This window comes from Clarias gariepinus, chromosome 3, assembly GCF_024256425.1.
Source record: "Clarias gariepinus isolate MV-2021 ecotype Netherlands chromosome 3, CGAR_prim_01v2, whole genome shotgun sequence".
Classification (NCBI taxonomy): domain Eukaryota; kingdom Metazoa; phylum Chordata; class Actinopteri; order Siluriformes; family Clariidae; genus Clarias; species Clarias gariepinus.
In genome coordinates this window covers 37,670,757-37,683,331 of record NC_071102.1, presented here as the reverse complement: position 1 = coordinate 37,683,331, position 12,575 = coordinate 37,670,757, and the positions used below count along the sequence as shown (strand labels likewise).

The 12,575-nt window shown below is 44.4% G+C and overlaps 1 protein-coding gene across 1 annotated transcript; it reads right to left on the bottom strand.

Annotated features, from left to right (window-relative positions):
- Positions 1–4,114: 4,114 nt before the first annotated feature.
- Positions 4,115–10,070, bottom strand: LOC128518694 (olfactory receptor 6N2-like). Its single transcript, XM_053491940.1, has 3 exons — positions 9,151–10,070; positions 8,447–8,456; positions 4,115–4,168 (listed from the first exon to the last, which is right to left on the bottom strand). Exons 1-3 carry the CDS (start codon positions 10,068–10,070, stop codon positions 4,115–4,117), a joined length of 984 nt encoding a protein of 327 aa, XP_053347915.1.
- Between the last annotated feature and the right edge of the window lie 2,505 nt (positions 10,071–12,575).

The window sequence follows — 12,575 nt, the reverse complement described above, 5'->3', positions numbered from 1 at the left end:
AGCTCACGAGAAAGAACCAGCCGTTTCGTTGGGACTGGGTGCACGCGCGAGGCTCTCTGGTGCAAGCTCTGGTTACGTCGCCTGTTCTAGAATATCCGGACGCGTCCCGTATGTTTATCCTCGACACGGACGCAAGCGATGTAGGGCTGGGGGCCGTCCTGTCTCAGGTGTCCGAGGGCAAAGAGCGTGCTATCGCCTACTTCAGCCGCGCGTTGTCTGGACCGGAGAAGAACTACTGCGTCACGCGGCGCGAGCTGTTAGCGGTCGTCGCGGCTCTTAAGCGTTTTAGGCCGTATTTATATGGGCAGTCTTTCTTGCTGCGGACCGATCACGCTTCGTTAGTTTGGCTGCTTAGCTTTAAAGAGCCTGAAGGGCAGTTAGCGCGCTGGCTCGAGCGGTTGCAAGATTACGATTTTATTGTTCAGCACCGAGCGGGGAAACTGCATGCTAACGCCGATGCTTTGTCCCGCCGGCCGTGTAGCAACGAGCGCTGTCAGCACTGCGAGAGGGTAGAAGCGCGCGCGGGCGATTGCGACGTCGAGCACTTTTCGAACCCTGTGAGTCAGAACAGTCTTCCTGCGCAGTCCTCCGGAGCCCCCGTCGGTAACCAGCCGTCCGAGCCGGCGTGCAGCCGAGTTACTGCGGTGCCTAAACCATCGCCTATAGCCGTTGCGCCGGTGCCGCAGCTGGACTGTGAACAGTTAATCGCTGAGCAGGAGAAGGACCCGGCACTGCAGCAGGTATTAGGTTGGGTTAAAGCGGGCCGGAGACCGGAGTATAACGCTGTCGCCCACCTGGGCCTAGAGGTAAAAGCGCTCCATTCGCAGTTCGACAGACTATCGTTGCGGGGGGGCCTACTCTATCGCCACTGGGAGCGGCCGTGCGGCGCTGGCGAGTATTTTCAGCTGCTGGTGCCGCGGACTTTGCGGACACGGGTGTTAGGGATGGTCCATGGGCACGCGGGCGCGGGACACTTCGGCGTAACAAAAACTTTGCGGCGGCTGCGCGCTCGTTTCTACTGGCCGGGCTGCCACACTGATAACGAACTCTTTGTGCACAGATGCGACGTCTGCACGGCAAAGAAGGGCCCTACCCAGCGCTCCCGAGCACCCCTGCAAGACTTTCGGGTGGGGGCACCTATGGAGCGTATGGGCGTGGACATTCTCGGGCCGTTTCCCATTTCCGATCGCGGGAACCGGTATGTGCTGGTGGCCATGGACTACTTCACCAAGTGGCCGGAGGCATTTGCCGTTCCTGACCAAAGCGCTTCCACCACGGCTCGAGTGCTGGTGGATGAAGTGTTCAGCCGGTTCGGCGCCCCGGAGCGGTTGCACAGCGATCAGGGGCGTAACTTCGAGGCGGAGGTGTTTGCGGCGGTGTGTGAGCGCCTCGGGGTGAAAAAGACCCGCACCACGCCCCTTCATCCGCAGAGTGACGGCCTCGTGGAGCGTTTCAACCGGACACTCACTACCCAGCTCGCCGTGCTTACCAGCGCCCGGCAGAAGGATTGGGACGAACATCTGCCCCTCGTGCTGTGGGCCTATCGCACCGCAGTGCAGGAGTCCTCACAGCTGACGCCAGCGGCGTTAATGTTCGGTCGCGAATTGCGCACGCCCGTGGACCTGGTGTTCGGCCCCCCTCCACAAGTGGATTTACCTACGAAGCCGGGGTTGGATTATTTTTGTTCGCTGAGAGACAAACTGTTCCGTGTCCACGAATTAGCACGTAGACACTTGGCGGACGCTGGTGTTAAACAGCGCCGCGTGTATGACACCCACAGCCGGGGACGAGACTTTGCTACTGGGGAGCAGGTTTGGGTGTATTCCCCTGGAAGGAAAAGGGGGCTTTCCCCTAAGCTTATGTCTCACTGGGTGGGGCCCTGCACGGTACTGGCCCAGCTCTCTGACGTAGTCTACCGGGTGCGGTTGACGGGGCGGTCGCGAGTGGTCGTGCTCCACCGGGACCGTCTCGCTCCCTATCAGCCCAACGCCAGCGAGATATCGAACTCTGTGGAGGCCGGGCCGCCTCAGGAGGACGGTTGCAACCCTCCTTCCTCTGCAAAGAGACTCTGGCGTTCGCAACGCCAGCGCCGACCACCGGCACGCCTCCTGGACTGAGTTCGCCATGGTGACCGGGGACGGTCACAGCTCGGGTGGGGGCAGTGTGGCGTGGGCGGGGTTTTGATGGTCTACCATCATGCTTTGCGGGAGGAATTGTTTTGTGTTCACCCTGTTGGGAAAAGGTGTTTAAGTTAGTGGCTTCGGCCATAGGTGTGTGTGTGTGAATAGATGTGTGTTTTATGGAGGTTGGATGTGGTGGTTTTGTGTATACGTGCAGAAGAAAATAAATTACTCCCAGCCATTTGCATTGGGCAGCAAAAGCAGCTCACTCGTCTCTCCAAGTTCCTGCGTAGCGGTGAAAAACGCTACAATACATTATTACTCTGACACACTTTAATTGAGACAAAAAAGTGATCTGAGATAACTTTAGACTGTGAAAAGTGATTGTTTATTATACTCAATCAAAAGGATAATATTAAATCTAAAGTGTGACCTGTTTCATGAGTAGGTTCTACTACACACTGATTTACTCCTACTAAGTTCAGTATGGACAAAAATGCTCTCTTCGGATCAAAATAAAATATTTCCAAGCAATTAACGCTTTGTCTACAGAAATGACCATGATTAAAAGGAAATCTGCAAATGCACAGAAAAATTCAGAGTATGGCCCTGGGGGGCTGTAAATAATAATTAGTGGGATTAACTAAGCAGACTTCATATTTGTAGCTACACTCATGTTACTATAGAGAACTTCAAATGCATTAAATTTGTGTCTGTGTTTTTTGTACAACAGTCAAAATATCATTGTTAATAACTGTGACACCTCCTGCTCTACCACATAGGCTGGTGTATGTAGCTGTATCCAGGAGGACTATCTTAACCCTCATATTATGTTAAGGGTCAATTTGACCCATTTCAGTTTTTATGTTGACCAAAGTACTGTTTATCCTTCTTTTATCTTCATGAAATTTTGTGACTTTTCCTCATCTGAGGTCATAAAATGGTGTGTAAAATATGGACACGCTGATGTGTCCTGGAATGTCTGTGCAGAGTTTGTATACAAAGATGATGTTGCGGGTTATTTTGACCCGGACACTTTGATGTGGGTAAAAACCTGATCAGATCCAAAATAAACATGTCTCTCTCATGTACTTTGTTTTGAATAGCCTCTAAATAAACATTCAGACCCACAGACCCGGGTGTGTGTATGGGACAAGCTTTCTTCCCTTTGTCCTTGCCACTGTTCTCATGTCATCTCTTTGAGAAGCACACCAAAATGAGCTCCAGAAGGTTTACAGCTGAAGAAGTTTTATCAGGGATTTTTAACTGGGATAGTGATGAAGAAGAACAGATTTCAGAGACAGAGGATTGTTCAGAGTCCGAGGACAATGTTATTGATGATCCTGACTGTCAATTTTCCTATGATGAGGAGGATTCAGAGGAGGAGTCTGCTGCCGTCTCTACATCAGGTGAAAAACTAAGACTGCAGCAATCATCATCCACATAGGGCACATGGACATCTAAAGATGATATTATGAAATGGTCAACATCACCACACCTAAGTCGCGGCAGACTGTCATCTTCCAATGTCATCAAAATGACTCCTGGTCCTACAAGATTTGCCATTACATGAGCTGATGATATTCAATTCACGTTTCAGCTCTTCATATCCCCACCAATAGAGAGAATTATATTTGACATGAGTAACTTGGAGGGGAAAATATGGGCAGATTGTGATGCAAAATCTAGCTATGCATGGAATATGCAAGTATACACTGGAATGCTACCTGAAGGAGCATCTGCGAAGAATCAGGGGATCCGTGTGGTGCTGGAGATTAGTGAAGGGATGCAAGGTCACAACATTACTTGTGACAACTTCTTTACATCCTACCACTAGTGCAAGACAGCCCGTTGGCCCTTGGTTATTTTCTACAACATTGTAGACGTGTCTGCTTATAATGCCCATGTCCTGTGTACTGAAATCCATCATCAATGGAATGCTGGCAAATTCTACCGACGTCGGCTTTTCCTGAAAGAACTGGGCAAAAGACTTGTCACTCCCAAGAACTAAAGGCGAGCCAGCCCAGCTCGATCACCAGCAGCTGCAGCTGTAACAGAAAAAGTAAAGTTCGTGCCATCCATACAATCTGCAATGGATCCAGTGGATACAGGTGTACAGAAACGGAAGAGATGCACGGTCTGTCCCTCCAGGAAGGACAGTAAAACAAGCACATCTTGTGTGAAATGCAAGAATTACATCTGCAGAAAGCACACATTTACATTATGTCCATCATGTGGACAACATTGAAAAATGTTGAACCCTGAAAATCTAAAACTAAACAAAATAGTTGTTACAAAAATTATTCTGGAATTTCAAATTGTTTTGTATTTCAGTTTTTAAAATGTTTATCCAATAGCAAATAAAGTTTTGACAGTTATGAGTGGATTTACACAGTGCGGGTCAAAATGACCCGTAACATAACCAACGTGATTTTTTTTCAACATAATATAAGGGTTAATTTAGAGCTACATGCTCTGAACATAATATATTAAACTCGTAATCTATGATAGTTTTATTATTAATAACTGCTTTAGATGCGAGAGAGCTAAGATTTAACAGTCCTAGCTTCAGATCAAAGGTGCTGGCTGTGTATTCAGTGTGCTTTGAATTTTTGTTCCCTATATCAATTAAACTTTTTTAACAAAATTTTTGCTTAGCTCCGAAAACAGACACAGTCTCAGTATAGTGAACCCTGAGTGACGACGCTGTGCAGGTAAATACCTTAAGATAATCTGCTCCAAATGTAATATCAGTTTACTGTAAATGCTAGCCATGGTATAAATTTTTCAGCCCTTGCCACTGCCCAGAAGACATTTACCATGTCAATCACAATAAATCCTAAATGTTCTGTTTTGAGCATATTTTGGAATGATTGAGGAATTTAATGCTAATCTCTATGTATATGGAGACGTTTTTCACTGTAAACATTAAGCTAAAAAACATTTTACTGAATAATCTGCAATTAGCATAATCTGCATATAGATAGATGGTGGCGTGACAGTAGCACGCAGCGGCCGCTCCAGAGAATTCACCACTGTTTTCATTATCGGAGTGTACATTCCACCTAGCGCTAATGCTAAGGAAGCGCTATGTGAACTGTATACAAAGATCAGTGAACTGCAAAATACACACCCGGATGGACTGTTTATTGTTGCTGGAGATTTCAACCATGCAAATCTCAAGTCAGTGCTTCCTAGATTCCATCAGTATGTAGACTTTGCAATGAGAGGGGGAAACACGCTGGATCTTGTTTACACAAACATCCCCGGCGCATATCGGGCAGAGACCCACCCCCACCTCGGCTACTCAGTCCACATCTCTGTTATGCTAATTCCTACATACAGACCACTCGTCAGGCGTTCAAAACCGGTTCTGAAGCAGGTGAAAACCTGGCCAGCAGGAGCCATTTCTGCTCTTCAGGACTGTTTCGAGAGCACTGACTGGAAGATGTTTAGGAAGGCTGCAACTTATGGCGACTTCACTGACTTGGAGGAGTCACTCTCGTCATGAGACACATCAAGATCCTGCTGCCTCCCTCACTGGACCCACTGCAATTTGCGTACCGTCCTAACCTCTCAACGGACGATGCCATCTCCACTAAACTCCATCTTGCCCTCACACACTTGGATAAGAAGGACACATACGTTCGAATGCTGTACATAGATTTCAGCTCAGCATTCAACACTATCATTCCCCAACAACTGATCAGGAAGTTGAGCCTGTTGGGCCTGAACACCTCCCTCTGCAACTGCATCCTAGAGTTTCTGACCGGAAGGCCTTAGTCAGTACGGATCGGGAACTGCACCTCCAGCACCACCACACTGAGCACTGGGGCCCCACAAGGCTGTGAGCTCAGTCCCCTGCTGTTCACACTGCTGACTCACAACTGTGTAGCAACACTCAGTTCATATCACATCATTAAGTTCGCTGATGACACGACCGTGGTGGGTCTCATTAGCAAGAACGACGAGTCAGCGTACAGAGAGGAAGTGCTGAGGCTAACGGACTGGTGTAACAACAACCTGTCTCTAAATGTTGACAAGACAAAGGAGATGGTTGTTGACTCCTGGAGGACACGAGGCGACCATTCTCCACGAAGAATCAACGGCTTTTCTGTGGAGATTGTCGAAAACACCAAATTCCTGAGTGTCCACCTGGAGAAGGACCTTAACTGGTCCCTCAACACCAGCTCCCTGCACAAGAAAGCCCAACAGCGTCTCTTCTTTCTGAGAAGACTGAGAAAGGCCAAGCTTCCGATCCTGACCACCTTCTATAGAGGGACTATTGAGAGCATCCCGAGCGGCTGCATCACTGTTTGGTTTGGAAATTGTGCCATATCGGACCGCAAAACCCTACAGCGAATAGTGAGGACAGTGGAAAAGATCATCGGGGTCTCTTTTTTCCTCTATTGAAGACATCTACACCACACGCTGCATCTGCAAAGCCACCAGCATTGTGGCTGATCGGACACATCCCTCTTACACACACTTCACACTCCTGCCATCTGGAAAAAGGTACCGAAGCATTCGGGCACACACATCCAGACTGTGCAACAGCTTTTTTCCACAAGCCATCCGTCTCCTCAACAAAAAGGGACTGAACTGATAAACACACACACAAACACTATCACTCAGCTTAACCCAACTACATCAAAACATCAATACAATAAAACATTGGGACTGGACTGACTAATCAACACAAGCGCAGACACACTGACCTACACAACCAAACTATCGTACACACAAATCTGTAAATGCTTCACTGTTTATCTCTTTCGCACAATATTCATTACTTTTTGCACTAATTCCTTAATTCTTGCTGCTATGTTTACTACCTTAACACCATATTTTATGTTCTTTATGTTCTGATATGTCAATTGTCACACTGTCACTTTGTTGTTGCTCGTTTGCACATTTGCATGTGCACTTTATGTTGTCTGTTGTCTGTAAAACCTGTAGATAGTCTTCCTTAATTAATTAGTTTTTGTTAATTTATGTTGTAATTTATGTTAGGACTATCTGTCTTGTCTTTGCTAGCCAGCTAACTAGGCCTCTTAGTTAGCTAGTTTAGCTTCTCTGTTTATTTATGTTGTAAGTTTATGTTGCATGTAGCACCTTGGTCCTGGAGGAAAGTTGTTTCGTTTCACTGTGTACTAACTGTATATGGTTGAAGTGACAATAAAGCCTACTTGAACATATCTTTTGACTGTGGGAAGACCCATAGAAAACCTACCAAGTACAAGGAGAGCATGGAAACTCCATACACACTGACCCCAGGTGGAAATCAAACACTCAACCCTGGACGTGTGTGGCCACAGTGCGAACCACTACACCAGATTATTAATTGGACAATTACCTTCAGCTTCTGGATCTGTTTGGAGATGTAATGATTTTTGTTATTCTTTCTCTTTCGGCTGTTCCCTTTTAGGGGTCGCCACAGTGAATCATCTTCCTCTATCTTCTCTCACACCAACCAACTTCATGTCTTCTCTCACTGCATCCATAAATCTCCTCTTTGGTCTTTCTTTAGACCTCCTGCCTGGCAGTTTAAACCTCCTTCTACTGCCATCTCTCCTCTGAACATGTCCAAACCACCTCAATCTGGCCTCTCTGACTTTCAAAAACATCTAACATGGGTTGTCCCTCTGATGAACTCGTTCTTGATCCTATCCATCCTTGTCACTCCCAAAGAGAACCTCAACATCTTCAGCTCTGCTACCTCCAACTCTGCCTCCTGTCTTTTCTTCAGTGCCACTGTCTTTAAGCCGTAGACTATCGCTGGTCTCACCACTGTCCTGTACACCTTTTCTTTCATTCTCGCTGATACTCTTTTATCGCACAACACACCTGAAACTTTTCTTCACCCATTCCAACCTGCCTGTACCCGTCTCTTTACCTCCTTTCCACACTCTGTTACTATGGACCGTTGACCCTAAGTACTGCACCTTCTTTAACTCTGCTCCCTGTATCCTCACCGTTCCTTTTGGGTTCCTCTCATTCACATACATGTATTCCGTTTTACTGTGGCTAACCTTCATTCCTCTGCTTTCCAGAGCATACCTCCACCTCTCCAAATTTTCTTCTACCTGTTTCCTCCTCTCGCTACAAAGCACAATGTCATTTGCAAACATCATAGTCCATGGAGACTCCTATCTAAACTCATCTGTATTCCTGTCCATCACCAGAGCAAACAAAAGGGGCTTAGAGCCAATCCTTGATGCAGACCCACCTCCACCTTGAACTCTTCTGTCACACCTACAGCATCTCACCACTGTCTTACAGCTCTCATACATGTCCTGCACCACTCTAACATACTTCTCTGCCACTCCAGACTTCCTCATACAACACCACAGCTCCTTTCTCAGCACCCTGTTGTACGCCTTCTCTAAATCTACAAAGACACAATGCAACTCTTTATTACCTTCTCTGTACTTCTTCACCAGCATCCTCAAAGCAAATAGTGCATCTGATGTAATCTTTTTAGGGATGAAACCATATTGCTGCTTACAAATGCTCCCCTTTCCCCTTAACCTATACACTACTCTTTCCCACAGCTTCATTGTATGGCTCTTTTCTAATTATTAAAAACATAATGGGTCTCATCTATAACTGCATAGAATTATTGAAGTTGACTCTACTATAACCTAATTTTAACTCTTTTAATTTAATTAGTAACACACAGCCTTAAATAATCTATTTGTGGCCTTAGATTTATTTGGGGATACCGAGGGCTCTGTCACACCATTTACCTAAAATTCAACCTGTATTAACTCAGCAAAAAAGTTCACAGAATTTACAATAAACTATAAACATGACTGCAGCAAACTACAACTTAGATCAGCAATATATATGGTAAATTAAGAACTAAGCATAGCATGACAAGAAATTGCATTTATTCGATTACTCTTTTAGCATTAAAAGAAAAAAAAAAAACGAGGAGTTTCTACACTTTACATTGCAAATAGATTTTAAAAAATCTCTATTCAATATAACATTTTTTCCATTTTAATATTGTTATTAAAAGCAATGCTTTTTCCATGAAATTAATCTTTTGATACTTTTTAAAATTGCCTGCAAGTTTATTCCATATATTATGGGATTTAATAAAGGAGGAATTAGCAAAAAATCAACTGAAAGTATTATGGCAATAATATGGGGAATTTGATTTGATTGAAGTCTGTTATTTATAACTTCAAAACAAATATTGACAGAAAAGTTCATTAAAATGAGGAGATGTGGCAAACAGGTTTGTAGAGCTTTTCTTCTAAAATCTTTAGAATTCTTTAAGCACACAGAAAGTATCCTGATATATGAGTACATTATGAAGATCACTGGGGGAAATACAGCAATGCAGAAAATAAAAAGTCCATAGGAGCTGGTTGGAGACATTTCTTTACAAGCTAAATTACGAATGGAGTAACTATCACAGTATATTCTGTTTAGTTTAAATTTACACAGCTGAAGTTGGTACAGTGATATCAATGTAACACTAAGTTCACAACAAGGCAAAAACCATGATAAAAATATGATTTTTTTCACAGTGGACATTTTTACAAGAGTTGCATAATGTAATGGTTTACAGATGGACACATATCTATCATAGGCCATAGCCGATAACAATGTGAACTCAGTAGCAGCATACCAGTAAACAAATAAAGCCTGAAATAAACAGCCATGGTAAGAAACAATTTGTTTTTCAGCAAGTAAATCAGTAAGCAGTTTGGGATAAACAGTGGTTGCACCAAAGAGAGCATTACAAAGCAATGCAGCAATGAAAATGTACATGGGCTCATGGAGACATTTGTTCATGAATATTACAAAAATTACAACAGTATTAAATACAATGATCAGTATGTACACAGTAAGAATCAATATAAAATAAACATATCTGTAGTTTTGTAAATCCATGTGTCCCTCTAGTATAAAATATGTAAAGTTAACGATATCCATTAATTTCTAAAAGAAAGAAAAAAAAAATACATTAGAATTTAAAAGAAAAGTATTTCACAACTTTGGTGACAGAAAGCTCAGTGCAGATTTATATACCCTGTCTGGACACTCCTTAGAGTGACAGTAACTAAGATAAGAGTCCAACCTTCTTTCCTGAGGAGGAAGGTGATTACTACTTCTAATAATAGTCCAAGTGTGACTTTGATCCTTTGTACTTTTGTCCTTTGTAAAATTGCTTGGAAACACCAAAGATTATTTCAGTTCTATTGATTAATTCATGTTTATTAAGTTTAACCAGTCCTTTATATGAACTTATGAATTCTTTGTTCAGAGACTACTTTCTTCCAGAAAAAAATTCAAGAAGCCCAAGGATGAAAGGATGAATCCAATGTAATTAATTTCCTACACCTACTTTACAGATCAAAACACCTAGGAAGGCAGATGAATTGGCATGCATTCATGACAGCATGCAAGTGACAGAGTTTAGATCAAGGTGTTACACCTTATGTTTGGAAAAGGAAGAACTGGAAACAGGCTCAGTGAGTTTAATACTTTTTATTTAGGTACTTATGAATTGAAAGTAAATTTTCAGCACACACACAGGCACATCCTAGAGTAAAAAAATATACACTTTAGTGTATTACAAATATATTAAAATTTGCAATAGTACTATAAGTGCCTGTTCCACTTTAGGCACTGGATAGGATGGGGCTAGATCTTTTATATCTTAGTTTATAACTCACTAGTTTGTCCATTTCCATGAAATCATAATGTCCATAACTCGCAACGGTCCTTTTGGGTAAAGTTCCCATTTAATATAAATTTTAGGTGATACATAAACTTAGATTGTAACTTGAGCTCGTCCACCACCAGCAAAGTAGCGTTTAGCAGTAAAAATCATGATCTCCACCACCCTATTCCTTTGTCATGCCCAACCACTTGTGGCTTTATAATTTATCAAATACTGCCACCTAGTGTGAACCACCACCACTACAACAAAAAACAACGAATGGCTCCCACAAGTACATTGCAAATATACTAACAAAACATTGTACCATTAGACAATTTACCACCATAAAAAGTATACTGACATCATGCTTTTAATTTTTTTTATTTGAATACTTTCAATACAGAAAGTATACATAAGAATACAAATTGTAATACATGGTTGTCAGAACTACCAAGAACTACAACTCCCAACACCAACACTGCTGTTCACCTGAATACTAACACCTATAACTAATTACCTGACCAATACAAGAGACTCTCACTCTTAATTGCCACCAATACAACAAAAAACATCGAATGGCTCCCACACACCAGCCCCTAATTGTTCCAAGATGGCGCCGGTGAGGTCGGCTGCCGTCACGACTGCTCCGACCACCTTTTCTTTGTTTTTGTTTTTTAAGTTAGTTTTCAGCGTTTGTAAATCGGCAAAATCACCACCATGGAGTACATTAGTTATGATAGAGACACTCTTGTTTCTGTTGGTATACAATTTACTCACAATTCGAAGTTTTTAACCCCGGATCCGAGCTGGCCGAGTGAGATCCTGAGGGAAAACAAAGGACGCGACGTGAAGCAGCGGCCCCGAGGGAAACGAGCCGGCGTCAGAAAGAGGCTGAGAGCCCGTGCACACCGCACACCTCTGCCTAGCATCCTGCTCGCCAACATCCAGTCACTGGAAAACAAGCTCGATGACCTCAGGGCCAGGATAAAGTTCCAGAGAGACATTCGGGACTGCAATCTCCTCTGCTTCACCGAGACATGGCTGAACCCAGCGGTGCCGGACCACGCCATCCAGCTGGCCGAGTTCTTCTCGGTTCACCGCATGGACAGGACACGGGACTCGGGGAAGTCAAGGGGAGGCGGCGTGTGTTTAATGGTGAACAGCAGCTGGTGCAACAGCGCGAGCGTTGTTCCTCTCACACGCTCCTGCACACCAAACCTGGAATTACTGTCCATCATGTGTCGTCCTTTTTATCTACCTCGGGAGTTTACATCAGTCATAATCAGCGCTGTTTATATTCCACCACAAGTGGACACGGACACTGCCTTATGCGAGCTGCATGAGGCACTCACACAGCACCAGACACAACACCGGGATGCTGCGCTCATTGTGGCGGGGGACTTTAATAGTGCCAACCTCAAACGCTCAGCGGCAAACTTTCATCAGCATATCACCTGCCCCACCTGGTGGACACTGGACCACTGCTTCACTACAGTCAAGGACGGCTACAAGGCACAATCTCGTCCACCGTTCGGTAAATCTGACCATGCCACCATCTTCCTCATGCCAAAATACAAACAAAGGCTGAAACAGGAAGTTCCGGTTTAGATGGAGGTCGTGCGCTGGACGGACGAATCGGTGGCGGCGTTACAGAACGCACTTGATGACGCAGACTGAAACATGTTCAGAAACGGCTCCGATGACGCCAGCGTGTTTACGGAAGCGGTTGTGGGATTCATCGGGAAACTAGTGGATGATACAGTGGAGAAAAAGAC

Coding starts and splice junctions, on each gene's coding strand:
- LOC128518694 (XM_053491940.1), bottom strand. CDS start 10,070: ATGGATATCGTTAACTTTACATATTTTATACTAGAGGGACACATGGAT.